The 18,756-nt window shown below is 43.2% G+C and overlaps 1 protein-coding gene across 16 annotated transcripts in view; it reads left to right on the forward strand.

Moving 5' to 3' along the window:
• Positions 1–18,756, forward strand: part of FBRSL1 (fibrosin like 1) — a 551,587-nt gene that overhangs the window by 523,511 nt on the left and 9,320 nt on the right. For 7 of the 16 annotated variants that reach the window (XM_042805734.1, XM_042805741.1, XM_042805738.1 and 4 more), the window contains 8 exons: positions 1,170–1,423; positions 5,766–6,001; positions 8,214–8,264; positions 9,190–9,285; positions 12,677–12,748; positions 13,320–13,358; positions 14,233–14,304; positions 15,635–15,767. In XM_042805734.1, the coding sequence (XP_042661668.1) occupies positions 1,170–1,423; positions 5,766–6,001; positions 8,214–8,264; positions 9,190–9,285; positions 12,677–12,748; positions 13,320–13,358; positions 14,233–14,304; positions 15,635–15,767 (953 nt within the window). Of the gene's footprint in view, positions 1–1,169; positions 1,424–5,513; positions 5,675–5,765; positions 6,002–8,213; positions 8,265–9,189; positions 9,286–12,676; positions 12,749–13,319; positions 13,359–14,232; positions 14,305–15,634; positions 15,768–18,756 lie in introns of all 16 variants that reach the window. The other 9 variants (XM_042805739.1, XM_042805735.1, XM_042805736.1 and 6 more) reach the window with 9 other exon arrangements.

Below are 18,756 nucleotides of genomic sequence, written 5' to 3' on the forward strand. Positions count from 1 at the left end.
TTTCTGAAAGAAAGGCATGCGTAACTGTGGGGTAAAGTTCCTTTAGGTTGAATTTCTAGTGGAGTTTTGCACTGTCTTGTGTGAGCTGGCTGGTTCTTACCTTAGAATTTAACATGGTTTGAGTGTGAGCAACCACCTTGTTTCATATTCAGAAAGACTTACATTGAGGTAGGTTTGTTCACTGTTATCACAGTTTTTTTGGTTCACTGACATCAGAAGAGGGATATCTATATTGAAAATGCTGTGTCCCTTAGAACAGGGCTCCCGTGTGGGCTGAGAAATCTGCTTCACTCTGACATGTTCAGATCTAGTAGGAGACTTAGGTTCTCTGTTTAAACTGCCTCCATCCAGTAAGTAGGATGGGTAAAAATGGTATGGATAAAATGTTTCTAGAGAAAAGAATTTAGCCAATCAGCTGGAACCTGTATAGTCTTTTTGCTGGTACAGAAAATATGCCCTGCCTCCCAAACTAGAACTAGGCTGCAACAAATTGCAACCATTAACTGGTTTTGTGGGAATTGCAGTAAATAATAACTGCAGTGATAGTGCCTTTCACCCCACAAAACTGAGATCACTTGTAGTGGAATAATAATAATAAAAGATGATGTAAAATCCAGAATTATAAGAAAAAATTATTGACATGATGTATGTTTGCGTGCTAGTGTGAATGTAACTACACAGCATGCCCAGCAGATACAACTTGGTCCCAAAGTCACTCACACTATGCAACTTTGTGCACCCAGAGCAACAGAAAAAGGAATTAGAGTAATTGTGTCATATGATCACAAGGACGCACGTGGCCACTGCAAGGTCATCAGAGGCTAAATAAAGGTGCAAAATCCATCTGCCTCTGTGGCCTTCATCAGTATCGCATAGATAGCTCTGAGGATTGTAACTTGCTCAAGCATCAGAGGAGATGTCACTCCAGAGAGCCCAAGACTCATCCTGCTCTGTTGGAGAAGTTCATCAAGATTTGTTACTGTCTCCACTGCCATTAAGAAAAACAAAAACATAAGCCTGGGGAGATCATAGCTGTGTTGCTTCTGATAGTGTATTTCTTGCACTGTTTTGATCTTGTGTTGTAACACACTCTCTCTCTCTCTCTCTCTCTCTCTCTCTCTCTCTGTGTCTCTCTCCCCCTTCTTCCCCCCATCTTTTTCTCTCTGCAGCCGGAGCAGCAGTGCTAGCAGTGCAACAAGCATCAGCCTCCCGAAACACCTTCCCCTCTCTCCCCAGATTCCTCCGCACCATTCCTCCGGCCCAGCTCTGCCCCTCTCCATCTCTAATCTTGCTACCTCGCACTTCTCTCTCAGATCGCAGACCCAACACCAGCACCATCCGGCCATGTTTGCCACCCCACCCACGCTGCCACCTCCACCAGCGTTACCTACCAACAGCCTCGTGATACCAGGTCACCCTGCGGGTAGGTTCCCTTCTTCTTCCAGGGCTGATCTGCCATGCATGCACTGGAGGGTGTTGAGAGATGGGCTGGCTGGTGGGCAGGTAAAATAAAGTGATGCGGACCCCTTGGCAGGCAGTGTGTGCTGGAACTGTGAGAATGCTCGTGAAACAGGTAGGAGACCTGGACATGCTTTAGCAGATGAGACATTGTAGAGGCAGCACTGTAGCTTCGTATAAGAAGTCTTCAAAACAAATTTTTCCAAAAAAAAAATCTCCTTTTCAGGGCACGAGTTGTCCAGTGTGGCATTCCACAGTCATCAGGTATTTTCTAGATTAACAAAGGGCTGATACACAGTTTGCAATTCTCTGCTTCTTTCTCCCCACTCTAATGAAAGCTGCTGCTGTTAGAACTGACTTGAAAAAAATGTTTCTAATCATCCCAGGATGTTGTTCTAACTGAACACCTATCCCCTGCTCTGATCTTCCACCAAGCAGCACATCCTGCCAGCGGAGCAGCATCCTCTGCCTGCACCAGCACAAGCTCTCTGTGTGCCTGTGGCTCCTTGGCCTTTCTGAGGCAGCGACAGCTCAGCTGACAAGTTCTGTTGTTCAGCTCTCACTGTCTTTTCGTCCTTTTAAAAAGTTTCCTTTGTTCACCCTGGCCCCCATTCTGTTGTCACTTCTGCCCTAAATGCCCTGTTTATAGCTTATCCATTAGCCTCCAGCTGTCCCTGGAAGACACCCTGGCAGCTGGAGGCTTTCCTGCAACTTTCACTTGCTGGGGCCTCCTTTTGATCTGGCATTTGACTCCACAACTAACTCAGCAGGGATTAAACAGGACAAGCATTTTGCAAAAAACGCACCCTCCATTTCCTATGAAGCCAGTTAAAGGAAGAAGGAGAGGGCAGATTTGCTGCAGAAAAATCTGATTGCCTTGCGTCCACTTTTTTTCTTCTAGGAGCTACATAATGTCCCATTATTTATAACTGCTTCTTTAAATGAAAGAAAAATGTGAATTGGTCTGAAGTGAGCTCTCAGAATGATGATAGACAAAAGTGCCGTGGGTTCCTAGCCAGAAGCAGGACCACATAGGCCAAAGCTGCTGGCTTTCACAGGCCCTGGCACCATATAGAATTTCAACCACATGGCTGGAAAGATGTTGGCAGCACTGTGGGAGACCTATTCATTGCTTCCCCTGTTTAAGGCAAAGGACTACTGTGATGGAGAGTTTGAAAGTATTGCAAAAGGAAATAGCAATGCTCTCGCTAAAAGCATGATATTGCAGTCACTGAAAGCAAGTATGTTTTCACCATTAACTTCAGGAGGCGCAAGATCAAGTGACCTATTCACATTCAGCAGCTTGCCAGGAAATGGTAACAGTCTTGCTCCTACTAAAAGGATTTCTCCTGCAATTTAAGCAGGAGAAGGCTAAGTTAGTGGAGGGAAAGGTCTGGGCGTCTAACCCTGCAGACAGTGAAATGCCTCTTGTCTGCATTCTACGAAATGCCTGCAAACTGGCACATCATAAAATCAATACAGAGTGCCGCTGCAGAGCCAGGAACTTCTGTTGTCATTCACGTAAAAGTTTCTTAAAAGCAAATAATATTGCTGAGCAGTCCTGAAGAGCTAGGATCCAAGTGCTGCTAGCAGCATAGTCCTTTCTGAGCCATTCGAGTGCATATGTGCTCTCAGTAAAAGCACCAGCTTAGAAAAGCCATTGGAGAGGGTATGGCCCTTTGAAGTCTCTTTCTTGTTATCTTCTCCCCTCGCTTTGGAGAAAAATGTGCTCTTCCTTTAAATTTACTTCAGCACACTTGTCACTGTTACCAAGAAGAGAAGCAGGGCTCAGAGCTCCTGCATTCACTGATGATACAAATTCAGGTCTCTGAATAACAAGAATGCACTTCTGGTGGCACTTCTTCCCTTTGAAACCTAAAGCTTGTATGAGTAACTTAGGAGCAGCCCTTGTGTGGGCTGCTGCCCTCTACTCAAGGGCACCAAGGCTGGCCCTGATGTAGGATACACAGAGAAAACAGAGGTCTTTGTGTCTTCTCTTCTGAACATGAGGGTACCTAGCAACATCAGCAAGATTGACCCTTTTCTGCCATGCCCACCTCATGTGTGCACACAGAGCAGTAGTGTTTGGGCATTCAAAGGGGTGCTCAGTTACTCTGCTCCTAGTTGTGTTCTTGCATGGCCAGACCCGTGGGACAAGGCGTCACGGGCAGGCACAGGAACTTACCTCTGATCCTAACACTGCCCAGAGCCCCTCACAGAGCTGGGTTATTACTCGTCAGTCCCATCCTTGCTATGAAGCAGCCACTCCTCCGAGTGCCACACCACTTCTCTAAACATCTCCGGGCCTTTTCTTTTCCTGACAAAGGCCAAAGTTGCAGTACAGGACTATGGGCTGGAGCCAGCTGCAGATCTATCAGTCTGACTTCAAGTCTTTTAAAGAAATTGGATATCAGAGCACTTACAACTGCCAACTGGCTTTTATGTCTCCCTCCAGAAAAGTGGATTATCTTGATGCTAACATAAGGATTCAGTTTCTTTAAGTCATGCCAGATTTAAATGCGTAAACACACACACACATATGAAATCATACTCATTCTCTGAGGAGGCTGGGTTTTGGAACTAAGTGCTTTCAGCCTATTTTTTTTTTTTCTTGTTTGCTTGCTCCAAGGAGAACCCATTATAGACTCTTTGCTCCAGTGCCTTAGGATTCAGTATCACAAGTATATGTACTTTCTGCTTTTGTATTAATTATCATAAAGACTAAAGCAGTATACAGTACCTGCTCTTATAAGTGCACTTATTACTGAAAAGCAAATGACTTAGGCACCCAAAATTTGCTTTCAAAAGTGACATTCAATAGGATATAGTCTTCTAAGTGGTAGTAGAGACCTTGAAGTTCCCCATCAGAGTGCCTATTTTTAAAGATCTTAACCATGTCACTTCAGAAAGTGATTGATTTAGACATTTTTAATGTTACTCTAGAAAATCTAAGTAAAAGAAATGCTTGCAGAATATGAAATAAATCTTTGAAGCGCATGTATTCTTTTGCCCCTTTATATTCAGTGCTGTAGTTTAAAAGGGGTGTTACACTGAAAGAAGTGGATTCATGTAGGTTCAGAAGCAAGCAGGTCACTCAGTCCTGAGTGTGTCATCCACAGCTGGTGACACAGGTTGCTCTCAGTTTAGAAATTATGTAACATATTGGGTGCCGCTTCCTGTCCGAAGTTCTCAGGCAAAATTGCAGATGGATTTAATTGATACCAACAGACATTTTGGGGAAGTGGATATTTGTCCTTATTGTCTTCAGTCACATAATTTCTAAAGTGCTGGTATCTTCCACTGCCCTAAACCACATTCAAATTCACTGCAAGCTGTTCTTCCAGAGGAAGACACTGAGAAGAGGCCACATATCATATGGTAGAACATCTTGAGCCAGGTCATTGTTTCTCCTCTTCCCACTGATTACTCCTCTGTATTTTCTCATATGAGAAAAGCCTGGTGGCAAGGACAAAAAATGACAATTATAGCCTAATAGAAATTGAGGAAAGGACTGCTTAGTATTTAAGATCTCAATAAAACTTACTACAAAGAAGGCCTCAATTTGTATGGTGGTTGTTCTACTGAGAAATGGCCATCTGAGCAGGTAGTTTCCAGCCACCCAAATCCATGGTTATCTCATTGCATTGTAGATCTTGTCAAAGTTTTACCTCTTAAGTACATATATGTTAGAGTTTAACACATGCGTTAGGCCCACCCTCCATTTTCAGTGTACATCTATGCTTCTGAATTTCAAACCTCCAAAGGAAACAGGTCAGTATTACTCTGTTTAAAGCGAGCCATTGTCCTTGAGGGTGCTTCCCAGCATCTTGCTGGTGTGGGAAAGTCCGGCCACCGTGCCGCGAGACCAGACCTCCGAGGTCCGCTCCCGGAGACGCCTCGGTGCCGTGGCCGTCAGTGCCGGGGAGGAGGAGTAGCCCGTCGGAGCGGCGCGGGGGTAGCGGGGCCGCGGGCGGGGGGCCGGGGGCGGATGCTTGCTGACGCCCCCGATGATGTTTTCTGCTGTGATGACTCATGGTGTTCTCTCTTGTCTTTAGATACCAGCCTGTTGATATCATTCAACCAACCAATCATGTATTGCCAGCCTCATTCGGGGATTCTGATTGGTACTTTGTCACAGGCATCTCTCTTACCTCCACCAATGAGTCCTCACGTAGAAAACCACCACAGCATGACCTGCAGAAACAGGGAATGCCAGGTGAATATTGATTCTTTCTCCTCCGTCTTTGTGGTACTCACAGGCCCACGGGCCTCTGTGTCTTTTTTTTTTCTCTCTCTCTCTCCTCTAGATCACGAACTGCTCAGGCAAGAGCTGAACAACCGGTTTTTGGTTCAGAGTTCGGACCGGGCCGCTGCCTCACTTGGCCCGGTGCCGCTGCTGAGAGCGGAGTTTCACCAGCACCAACACACGCATCAGCACCAACACACCCACCAGCACACATTCACTCCTTTTCCATCCAGCTTGCCCCAGACGCCGCTCATGCCGCCCTCTGCACCTCCCATGGTGCGTACCCCAGCCCAAAATGTGAGGATAAGTAGAGCATCTCTGGTCAAAAAGCCTAACCCACTCTTGTCAAACAAAACCCAGTCCTCTTCATTTCAGCCAGGTGTGCTGTCCCTGCCCTTCCGACCTGGAGGCCTGGAGAGACAGGCCCAGCACTCCTGAAGGGACCCCCTTTCCATCCAGAGCCTTCACACCGAGCCTCCCTGTCCCCCACGCTGCTACCCATGAGCAGATACTGCACGCATGAGACAAGTCCAGAGTCCCTTTAGTTTCCCTTTTCGTATGCCCTGCTGTGTATTTCTATTCCCCCTTTCCCAGAGCAACATGCCATGACACACCAAAACACACCAACAAGGACACCACAAGATCTGTGGCCTCCAGTACCAAACGCAGTCCCCATGACTGTTCGTTGGGGGGCTGGCTGTGCTTGCTTACCCAGAGCTCTCACCATAGTGCAGCATCTCATCTGCTATGTGTTTTGTCCCTCTTCCTCCTAATCCCCTAATCTATATCGATTTTGGCATTTATTATTTGATTACATCAACAAGCACTAATTTGTGTGTGGCTGGTTCTTTTGGGAGAGATCCTCCTGGCCATGTAATAAACGTTAGCGTTTTGCCATTGAATTTGCTTCTAACACAATGGGACTTTGCTGCAGCTGTTACAAAATTGTTAGAGATCTGCTACAAATGGATTTTGTCAGTACTTTAAAATGCACTCTCTCTCCATTTCTGGCAATTACTTTGTGAGATTGAAAGAACAAGATTCAGCTTTTTTCCCCTTGTTAGTTTCACACTGTGTCCAAAACGTAGATACAACCCTCTTCTGCTAAGGCTAGCAAAATCCAGGAGTAACAGCAAAAGTAGCATTTGGGAAGAACTAGCAAGAGCTCAAGGAGCATAATGTTTCTCACTTTTCTTTGCCACTGCTGACTGCCCAATGACATTCTTGGGTTGTAATCTGCTTAGCAGTGAGACAATTAAAAGTAATATCATCCACACAAAATCCAGGCCCAGGTGTTTGCTCAATGTACTCGTGTGTAAACACCTTCCCTTCTTTTCTTGGTCTGTGTAAAAAAATCTTGAAAGTTTTCTCAGAAACCTCCTGTGTTATTTAAGAATCCTGATATCCGATCCTGTGAACAGCTCCCTCCCCTCCCACCCATGCCTGTTGATGTCAGCCTTCATAGCAAAAACAGCTTGCAAGGCTCTTTTGTTATATTTCACTCACATCTTCTTATATTCCACTAGATCAGGTCTGCTAATCCCAACACCAGAGAAGAGTGTTGAAATTTACAGCTGCATGTGTTTGGTAATTTATGGTATTTACACTGGAGGGGACATGGCTCCAGTAATAACTGTAATTAATGAAATTACAAATCTACTCTCCTGCACATAGAGGAGTGTGAAACAGCAGCTGACTTGCCAAATAAGCAGCTTTTCATGGGGTCCTACAGCTCCCTTCCCTGCCTTCTTCCCTGCTCCCTCCTCCCCAGCAGAATGTACATACTGTTCAAAAATGCAATATATATATATGCTTTGGTTTTGCTTCCAAGGTGGTACAGGACAAATGGTCATAAAAGTAAAGAAGGGGAACAGACTGCATACATGGAGGTGTTAAAACCCCATGCTGGAATGGAAAAGGTTAACAATCACCTTTTCTTTGGGGCACTCTCTTTTTTTGCAGGGGAGGGGGAAGTATATAAAGATTTGTGCGTCTAAAATAATTAAGCCCTTTTCCAAATATTTTGGCACTTACAGAAACCCAGCAAGTAGGGGATTGGTATTGATTGCCCCACAGTAGATGTTGGGGTCTAATGGATAACATTCCCTACCTTCTGAGCCTGTGATCTAGTTCAGTGCCCTAGGGGCAGATCCCAGATCTAGACCTGGAGCTGAACTTCCCTGCCTTCTGCTGCGGTGCAGACATGAGGACTGCTCTCTTTGTAGTGAAGGAACCTCTTCACATAGTGCCGCCAAACAGGGCTCTGAGTGAGACTGGGCAGCACCCAGCGCGACCCAGGGGATCGCACCTTTCTGTCTCCCTCAGCTTTGGGAAATCAGTCAGCTCCCTGATGAGCGAGTATAATAACCAGTGGAATAACCAGTCAGTTCTGCTCTGTTAAATGCTGTACAAATGGGCCATGATTATTTGTCTGTGTTGAAATCCTGCTGTGTCCACTACTGCTGAAACCAAACTCATCTGTTTCCTTTTTTTTCTCTTTTCTTTCCAGTTTGACAAGTACGCTCCCAAATTAGACAACCCTTACTTTCGACATTCCAACGTGAGTGCTTACCTTTCTAGGTGGTGTCTTTGTTAATGGTTCTGCTTGCACTTCTCTTGCTTGTTTTTGATTGATCAGTAGTGTTTTGATTCATTCATACCTAGAGCTCTTTTTCCATCTTGATATTTTTTTAAGGTACAAAATTTTCTTTGGGCTTTTTTTTTTTTTTGTTAAATCTTTGTCTATTGCATTTTTGCTGCTGCAGCTCTATGTTGCTGTGCCTGGGATGGCAGGGAATGCGCAGAAACTGCTAAATCAGTGGTCATTGCAATATCTTTGCAGCTGGTGCTTCTCACAGTGCAGCAGCCCGGAGTGCATGGCTCTTTCACAAGATTTTGCTCAGGTCACAGGAGTAAGTCAGACTAGTAGTTTCTTCCTGGTGCTCCCCACTGCTCCAAAGCACAAAACCTACATATTTTGGAACTTGTAAAACTGCTGCTGTATGTGCTTAGGAGAGGCCTAAGCAAAACTTAACCCAATCTACACAACTACAAGGTGGTGTGCATGTTACCTGTGGTTAGTGTGCAACACAGCATCTTGTGGTTCTTTTATGCTTTGAAAACTAAGTCACATTTCAAAACAGGATCAATTTGTTTGCTACTGCAGAAAAATGCAAAGTTAACCAAAAGTGAACATAAAACCCAAATTATTCCAATTCTTCTAAAGATGGTGGATGATCTGTGCTTCCTGCAATAGTCCACAAATTTTAAAGGCACACTTGTTCAGCACTATCTAGAAAATTCATCAGATGAGCGCATTTTCCAAGTTTTGGCTTTGCTCTTAAAAATTTTGAAAGCAAATTTAGTGTGTATTTTCAGTGGCACTCGTTCAACACAGTACTATTTTTGTATGTGCCAGGCTTGGCACCTTCCTCCATTATTGTTCAAGTTGTCCTGTGACATAAGCATCTCTTTTTCTTTTGTAGTTCTTTCCAACCTATCCTCCAGCAATGCCTGGAATGCCACCCATGCTTCCACATTCAGGTCCCTTTGGGTCACTTCAGGGAGCCTTTCAACCGAAGGTACAAACTTGTTCTTATGAAGGCTTTGTTCTTTTGCTGGGAGAGAAACTGTATTCAGTCATGTCTCTGGTGATTTTGTAGCACATGATTTAACTAGCAGAAGTGCAGCACAGAGTTGGAAGTGATCACCCCACAGGTCTGTGAGCATCCTCTGCACAAAGCAGCCCACACTTTAGCAGAAATTTTCTGTTGGCACTACAGATCATTCCTTGGTAAAGGATATAGTGGTTCACATGAAATTGGAGGAGAAGCATACAGTCAAATGCATTATTTGATTTAAATATTTACATCTAATAATAGACCAATGAGTCTCAAATAATTTTATAAATGTAATGGTCTGAGATTGCAAAAGATAATCTGTGTTTATTCCCAGAGAAAAATGAGAAATCGACTGTACAAGTGTGGGAACAATAGGGAGAGACTGCTGTAAATGGGTAGAGCAATTTGAAGGAGCTGAATTTTTATTTCCAGCTCCAACACTGTCTGACCTTGGGCAAGTCGCTTAAATCTTCTGTTCCTCAGCTTCCTCATCTATAAAGTTATCTTTCAGTGGGTTTATAAGGGTTGATTAATGCCTGCAAGCTTCTTTGAGATAGTGTGTTTGAAAGGTGCACTGCAACTGTAGCATATCATTACAACTAGCACTGATTGGCATTTGGAAATGTTGCCATGATAACCACCATTTTTGATGAATTCTGTGGTGTGCATTGCTTTTTTTTTTTTCCTCCCAGACTTGTTCTTTTTATTACCTATTTTTAAATGTACAGAATCTGTTAAATCCCTCTAAACAAGAAAGATGTATTATATCTATATAGCATTTGTTTGAAAATGGAGCATTTACTCCATTCATAAGGTGACGTGTTTAGCTACTTTACATACTGTGATTTCAGAGATTTATCTTGAACTGCACTTCCATAGAGCTCTGCTACTGTGTTAGAAGACTTGAAGGACCGGCACTACAGCCAGCCCGTTTCTGTTTGCATTTGGAAGGTCATTTCCATAACCATACCAAGCAGGGCTCTGGGTTGTGCTTCCCTCAGCAATCTCACTGACGTCAGTGGAAGTCAGTAATTAGCAAATGCTTCAAATAAGGCCTGTTACAACCCTCCTGCTTAACTTAATTTTTTAAATGGAAGATGGAGTATTTCCTCAGTGCCCAACAAATCCTTTACATTATTTTCTGGATACATTACAAATAGCAAAGTCTCTAAAATAGCTTTTTTCAACAAGAGTTTTGTATGTAGTGGCTACAGACATGAAAGAGGAGCAGTTGCATCTAAACAGAGGGAGCAGGAGGGACAGAACATAGCTATCCCTTGGTGGAGTTTGTCTGCCAGTATTAATTGTTGCTATTCTTGCAAGGAATGCCTGAGGATCCCTACAGACCCCCAAGTTGTCAGGGTGTGAACTTGACTTTCCAAGAAAAGTAACTGTACAAATAAGGCAGAATTGGTAACATTTTGCTAGGGTGAAGATAGGGTTCAGTTTTGCCATAAGACTGCTGCTACTGAGGAGCTTCTGACACACCAACAGCATGCTCTTCTGGTTTCCATCTTCACTACAGAGCTTTATAGATACCATCTCACTCTAAAATACCATTAGACCAAAGAGAAGCAGTTAGAGAGCAAAAAAGAAAAAGTGAGCACAGACCCTTTACATTTTTAATCAGTTTTTAGTGCTGTATTATAACTAGCTGTTAATTCATTTTAATGATAGATACATAGAACATTTGCTAGCTTGAGTTTAAGCAGCACAAGGTCATACTCTGGTGCCATGGTTAATCACTAACATCACTTGATCTCTGGACGGTGCGGTATTTACATGCAATCTAATATCTGAAAAAAAGAGAGGTAGGTTGAAAAATGGATCTGCCATGTTGGCACATTATTTTCCAGTTTCCTAGAGGAGACAGAGCTGAACTGCTGGGCAAAGCCACTGTAGCCATCATTACTGCATCATTTTTCCATGCTCTCTCCCTCCCAAGCTCTTTGACTAAAGCCTTCATAATCACTACAGACCTCATGATTTGGTTTTGGCACACTGAATCCTGCACTTTCTGCTTTCCAAAGCAGAGGTCTTGGTTTTGTTTTTCCCCTTCCCATGTCAGTTGCCTACAGCTGTGCGTGTAAATCCTCTGCACATAAATCCAGGCTGACGGTAAACTTCTCAGTGAGTTTCCCGAAGGCCATTTCTCACAAGCAAAGAACTTGAAAAGGTCAGAAGTATTCAGTTTACTTTGCTGGAGGAGACATTCACATCTTTCTGCAGGGGACAAAGGGACAGGATGACACCATGCTATTAACATGTTGTGATCTTAAAGCTCTTGCCTGTATGATAGCTGTAACTTATTTGCCACCTTATATATACCTCAGCTGTCAGATAGGCCCTAAGAGCACAGATCTGCCTGGGGAGTTCGTTGACTTACCTACATACACACGCACAAGAACTCTCTTTTTAGTGAGTCTAGAACTTGCGTAGCCTTAGTCAAATTAAAACCTATCTTTCCTCCCACACCCATGATTTTACTTGTTCCTCATATAGTCTGACTGTTTGAAATCTACTGTAATTTGACCTAAAGTGTGAGTGAAATAATCTCTTGGGGAATGAGGTTTAACCCCTGTGTACTCAGCTGCGTGGAGGCACCAGGTGCAGTTGCTCTGGGAGTGGGAGATGGATGAATGCCAGAGTGAGAAGACGAGCAAGTTCTTGGGGATTGTCTAGGACAGGGCAGCAGGTGGGATTCGGAGGAGGAGGAGGAACAGGGATTCATTCTATGAGGTGTTTAATTCTTGCTGGAAAATGATGGGATAAACAATGCAAAGCTATAAAAGACCCACAAGCACCTTCTAAGATTTCTCATTTTGCCTTGTCGAAGCAAATAGATGGGCTGTTGCTGTTTTAGCCGTTGTGCTACCTAGCCCCAGTCGGAGAGGGGCCATGGTCCAATAGGTGCAATATGGGACTAAGATGCTTGAGTTGTTCTGTTCCTGACTGTGATACTGGTTGCTGCCTGAAACATGGAGGGAGTCAGTCCACCCTTCTCATTCTCTCTCCTGCTGCCTGCCTGTTTTGTCTAAAGAATAAGCTTGGGGGACAGGGACTGTCTCTTCACATCCACTTGCATTCTGCATAGCACAATGGGGTTGTGATTTCAGTGGGGCTTAGGGGTGCTGCTGTAATACTGTTACTACCGCTAAATAATAATAGACGACATGGTGGTTAAATGCTGTTGGCTGTCAGTAAGAGATAACATTTATCACTAATGTAGCAATATGCGTGTTCAAAGCACAGTAGAAACATGGACTAATTAATGCTGTTAACATCAGATAGAGACGTTAAACGTACTGCTTGTATGATACAGTATTATTCATGCTCTGTTTTTGTCTTTCAGACTTCAAACCCTATTGATGTAGCAGGTAGACCAGGCACAGTCCACCATACACTGCTGCAGAAGACTCCAGGGGTAGGCAACAATATATAACCTTTTCAGCTTATCTGGATTTACAGTAACCACAGTGATTTCTCACAAAAAAAAAAAAAAAGAGCAGCTGGTGAGCAAATTGGCCTTCTAGACACTGAACATGCAGTCAAGACAGAAGTTTCTTCTTCTGGTGAGACAGCAGTAGCCTCCACCAGTCGTGAATACAAAGGGATGTATTGATTTCTTTAAACAAAGTCAGAGGGAAATGGGGCAGGAAACCCCTTCAAGGTCTTTCCCCTAAGCATTGCTTGGAGAGTAATTTTATGCACTCCATTTCAGAACGATTATAAAGTTTGGAAAAGCACTGGCACTGTTCAGTTGCTGCCATGAAGCTGCTTTGTTTATCATAAAATTCTGCTGAGCTTGGTGCAAGGAATGAAAGAGAAGTTTTAAGTCTCCGTTAAGCCTTTTAGATTTCCCATGTCACAGGGGACTGCTCTGGAACATTGCTTTCTAAATGCTTTTATTTGTTCAGAGGAAGGAAGTTCCCTACCTTTCTATATATTGGCTAGTTTTAGAAAGACTGATTGTTCTATTTCTGCTTTTTCCATAGGTGTCAGACCCTTACAGGCCGCCAGTAAGAGTAAGTAAGGTTTGTGGGGGATTTTATATACATACATATATATATATACACACACACTTCAAATATTGTTCATGTGTTTTTGAAATTTAACATATCCAGTAGAAAATTTCACTCATCCTTTACTTAAAGCAAAAAGTCTTAGCTCTTAGCTGCTTCTGATTAATAACATTTAAGTTGAATTCCAACCTTATTTTGCATCCATTTCTGCGCATTAATAGTTCACAGTATGAAATAAAGGTCACAGAAATAAATGACTGTGAGCATGGACAGACATTCACCAGCGATCGGATTCATGGTGGCTTAGGTCAATGTGTTTTATTTGTGCTTCTGATGTTCCACAAAAACACCCTACAGTGAGTACCACCGCTCAGCTGAATAACAGTAACTCGTTCAGCTGTGGCACTGCTCATCCCTAGTGATTGTTTGTCCGTACCCTTTTCCTCCTCAAATGCAAGCAGCCATAATAACCATGCATGACTTAGCCTGCAGAGCAGCAGGGATGAATGAACAGAGCTCTTTTCAGAAACAGAACTGTTAGTAGTTGCTTTCTCTTAAGCATGACATACTGTTCTTTGCTGCCATTTATTTTGGTTTATAAAGGAGGGAATGCAAGTAGGAAAGAACAAGGCAGGGATCTCAGGTCTCTATGAGATGAGGAAGATATCTCACATCCCACATGCATTCTTCCTGTTTGTTTCCTTCTTAATTTAAACATCATCTGCTACAGTGCAGAAAAAAATGTTGATCACCTATTGTGCTGTTTTAGTAATCAGCCTTTCTCATTGCTTAGCTGCCTGTTTGACAGTAAGGGAAATGAAACATTCTATCTGATGTAGATTGCTAACGTATAAATTAATCTAAATTCTTGTGCTTTCCATTGCAGAAACCCGGGAAGTGGTGTGCAGTTCATGTACAGATTGCCTGGCAGATCTACCATCACCAGCAAAAGATAAAGGTAATTCAGACAGTTTCTGGAACAAAGCCAGAAATTTACGGTGAACTTACTTGGCTTACAGATTGTATTTTAGTGAGTAATGAGCAGGAAGCAGTTACTGTTGGTGATTCTCAAGCTTGCCTGTATTGATTAACTAACACTTTCAATCCTTTAAAATTTATTGTAGCAACCATTAAGTTTATCTGAGGGCAAAGGAGTTGGGTTGAAGGGTAACAAAATGAGCAGGAGATACTAAGCGCACAGCCAGAAAGAGAAGGAGAAAGGGAGGGAGAAGGTAATTTTGTCCCAAATCCATCTTATTTACAGAGCATACATGTTTAGTGTAATTTCCCTTCTATATTAGTACCTCCTGTGGAATATGGAGTATTATCCCATTCATAATGAAATGACTAATACAGTGAAGAACACATCACAAAACATAGAGGCGGCGAGTAGATTGGTAGTTACTGTGTTAGAGGTTGTTGGGCTTTTTGCGCTGCCATGATGATGGGCAGAGGGAGGGGGTTTAAAACTCAAGAAGTGACAAGGCATAGGTACGCTGGTGGCTGTTACAGGCTTGAAGTTCTCTGTGACAGGCAGAATAACTGATAATGGGATTTCTGTAGCATTTATTTTTTCCATAGCTTTGTTGCAGTTGTTTCTGTCCCATTAATGAAAACTATTCAGTGCTTAAGTAGGTGCACTGTAATTAGTGCCTCTGCAAGTTGTGTATGCCTGGGGGTTTTTATAAGCAAATATATCATCTTTAAGCTGTTGACAGATGTATGGGACTTAGGTGCAGTTCCAACCATGCTTACTTCTATAGGGGAAGGATAAAAATAGCCTCTGGAGGAGCCTCATAGTTTTCTTTACCCTTCACCCTTTGTCTGCATAGTGAGCTACACTAGCTGCAGGAAGGACATAGTCTAGGAACATCTCTCTCTTTCCAAACTGGAGAAGCAAAACAGACAAGTCTGTCACCCAGCGCTCAAGACTTCTGTCAGCAGCTTTCCGCCTGCAGAATATTTTTTGTCAGGCTGAGAGCACTGACTGATCCTGGGATGCAGCACACTCCGTGTATCATGTTGCATGCTCCAGTGTGTGTGCTGAGGGGCCGAGAGCTCACTTCAGACCTTATTCATGTGGATGAGGCAGGGAGCTGAGAGGCTGTGGAGCGAAATGGCCTTACAGACGCTGTCAGAGCATGACTGCAGTACGTGACCGGAGACACTGCTGTCACTCTCGCTAACACTCCCTGGCAGGGCTAAGCAGGAGTGAGCCTGAACTCCCTCTCTTATTCTCCCATAAAAAAGGAAGTGTATAATGAGATTGTTTTTATATCATTTGACAGCAAATGCAGCTGGATCCCCACAAGCTAGAGATAGGTGGTAAACTTGACCTGTTCAGCAGACCTCCCGCCCCTGGAGTGTTTCCAGGCTTCCATTATCCACAGGATCTTGCCAGGCCTCTGTTTTCTACCACAGGTAAGGGAAGATCATCATTTGTTGCAAAAAAAAAAAAAAAAAAAACAGATAGTAAATATAATATGTGTCTGTACAGATACGTATGCCTCAAAAATTGAAGCAGAGAAGATGGGTCACAGGGGTGTCGAGGCACTGGCGACTGTTGTGACCGGGGCGCTTGGAGCTGCTGGGCTGGACTCTGCCACCACCTCCAGTGCAGGGTCCCATGCACATCACCGAGCTGCACCAGTTGGCTCTTAAACGTGTGTCTGTGCAGCTGGTTCTTATGTGTCCTGATTGATAGGCTATGGAGTGATTTTAAATAGCAATTTTGACAAAACGCTTGAAAATGTTTCCATTGCACCAGATTGGAAGTGGCCCCATCTCTTTTTTGCTTTTATATTTGATGTGTTGGTTTTCTCAGCTCCTCCATTCACCACGTTTCTGTTTATTTTCTGAAAACAAGGGTTTTTTGTAAAACAAAGGCTTCAGTAACAGCATTGAAAATATCACAGAAGGTGTATTTGTGATGTGTTTGGTTTTTAAATATTAAATCCCCCTATGTGTTACAAAGTCCAGCAATCTCTAAGGCTTAAAATGGCATACTGAATTTAAAAAAAAATAAATACATCTTATATTGATCGATTGCTTTCTAATCTGTTGGAGAAATAATTACAATTAATGCAATTACCAAAGTGCAGTAAACTTCACTGCACTGTTCTTGATGGCTCTGACCACAGGAGACGGCAACTCTGACATTCTCATTTTGGAGGTCACTGGTACTATTCTTGTTCATTTCCATCTACAAATATTGGTTTTGTTCTCTTCCTTGGGGCTTAACTTTCCCCCTAGACTTTTTCACATTTTCTTTCTGTGTTTAGGATGCCAAAGTCTGTCTTCTGTATGTTAATAATTGGCAACTAATGTAATTTTCTTTCCTAACTTTACTCTGGCATTATGGTGCAATATTGTGCTCTCGTTCTAACTCAGTGCAGAAATAAATGGTCATGTTCAGCCATGGTTCAACCCTGTTGAAATGAATGAGGTTAGAAGTGTTACGAATCTTGTCCCAAACGTAACATAAAAAGCAGCAGATGAGCATGAAGCTGAAACCTCCATAAGAATTGAGTTTCAAATGCAGATGTCAGATAGATCTTCAGGAACTCCACCAGTGGTTCAGTTTGTCTTTCCACCCTTATCTGGATATGGAAATTCTTAACCATCAAATGCACGTTTCCACCACGTACAATCAGTGCTGACACTAGCTGTACACTGTAGGATGCTACCCTGTATTTTGGTCTCTGTAAAGGTACTGTGATAGTACAGCGCCAAGATATTTATTGCATCTGCTTGGATGCATAAGCACAGCTGATTTATAAACCTCTCACTTTTCCTGTGGCAGCTGTTTCTTTATCACTGTCTTCAGTCTGTTGTGTGCTGTCATTGCAAGAACCTTGTTTCATGGATGGTTTTGCTACTGAAGGCTATATTGGGCAGAGTTTACCCTAACAGGCAGAAAAGCACCAGTCCGGTTGGTATCTTGAGCTTTTTCTCTTAAAGATGCAAGTGTGGATTGCTTCTCCATTCATAAAAGCAAGAGGGGAAGTAGTATGGAATAGATACATTAAAGAAGGTGAATTAATAGAAACCTTTCACTAGAGATAAACAACCTTACAGCAACTTGTCCATGAGTATATTAATCACAGGAGCCATCACACGGTAAATCTAGGTAAAGAGTGCTATCAAAGTGAACAAACATTGCAGCAGTAATATATAGATGAATAAATCTTTTAGTCTGCAATATCCGAGGCATTCTTTTCACCTTATCGAACAAGCGTGCAGTTGATGTGAATCATTGGTTCTGCTGCATTGCCTAGTTACTGTGGGAGACATAAGTTATCTTAGGGCCACCTGTCTTCAGGACGGATGTTCAGCTGCCTGGCAGACACTATATTTAATAACTACCTGACAGCCTGCAATGCCGCTCCTGGCTTTCTCCCAAGGATTTTTTATTATCAGCCCATGTAGTTGAGTTTGTAAGCCGTCTCCTTTGAAGAAATCTCCCATCCATTATACACCTTCTGAAATCTTAAAGGATTAGAAAGATGACAGTCTCCATCCGTCTTGAAGCACTGGAGCAGTCAGAATGTTTATAGATAACTCCAGGTCCCGTTGCCGTCGTCTCTCTTAAGTTTCCTCAACTCATTTTCTGGCTGCTTAGGTTTGTGGTGCCAAAGTTGGTGGGGGACACACAATGCTGTCTCCCTCTCCAGTTTTACCGTCTGCTCATGTTCTGGACACATAAGTGCGTTTTACAGCAACCATCTGTTGTTGGCCTCTGTTGCCAAGGAAGACCAGGTCAGGGACTGACTAGCACCCCCATAAAACAATCTTTGGGCTGTGTTTGGGATCCAGTTTCTCCTGTGCATATTAATTTCTTCCCTGCATTTCCCCCCACTTTTGCTGTGACCTTTCACAGTGTTAGCAGTACTGATAATATGTGGTGGAAACATTAATTTGATGTAGCTTGGAGATGAGGGGCAGGAACTGATCAGGAACTGGTCTGTCACTGGTGGGAATCATTCATATGGGCTACAGATGGGGCAGAAGTCTTTGTGGTGAAGGTGACGAGGGGGTTGGAGTGCCAGGTGGGAGGAGAAGGATTGTAACCCTCTTCTTTATAATACAAAGTTATCACTTGAGAAAGCAGTGACTGGGTGAGTCAGGTGTTAGTGAAGAGCCCATGTTCATGACCAGTATGGCTGCTGCTGTTTGATAGATTCTTCCCAGTATTAAGGGAAGCTAACTTTTTACCAACAAAATAGGCAAGACAAGAGCACTGAAGAGCTTTGTTTAGGTGTTGGTCTATTTTGCACATGACTTAACATGTCCTCAGGAAAGTGCTGCTTCTGTCATTGTGTAGGATTAGTAGTTTCTAACAAAAAGAGATGGCTAATGCACAGGTATGGAAGGTCTTGCTTTCTACAAGGGAGGCAGAAGCTGTGTTTGC

The sequence above is a fragment of the Tyto alba genome, unplaced genomic scaffold (assembly GCF_018691265.1).
Source record: "Tyto alba isolate M040663 unplaced genomic scaffold, T.alba_DEE_v4.0 Super-Scaffold_44, whole genome shotgun sequence".
Classification (NCBI taxonomy): Eukaryota; Metazoa; Chordata; class Aves; order Strigiformes; family Tytonidae; genus Tyto; species Tyto alba.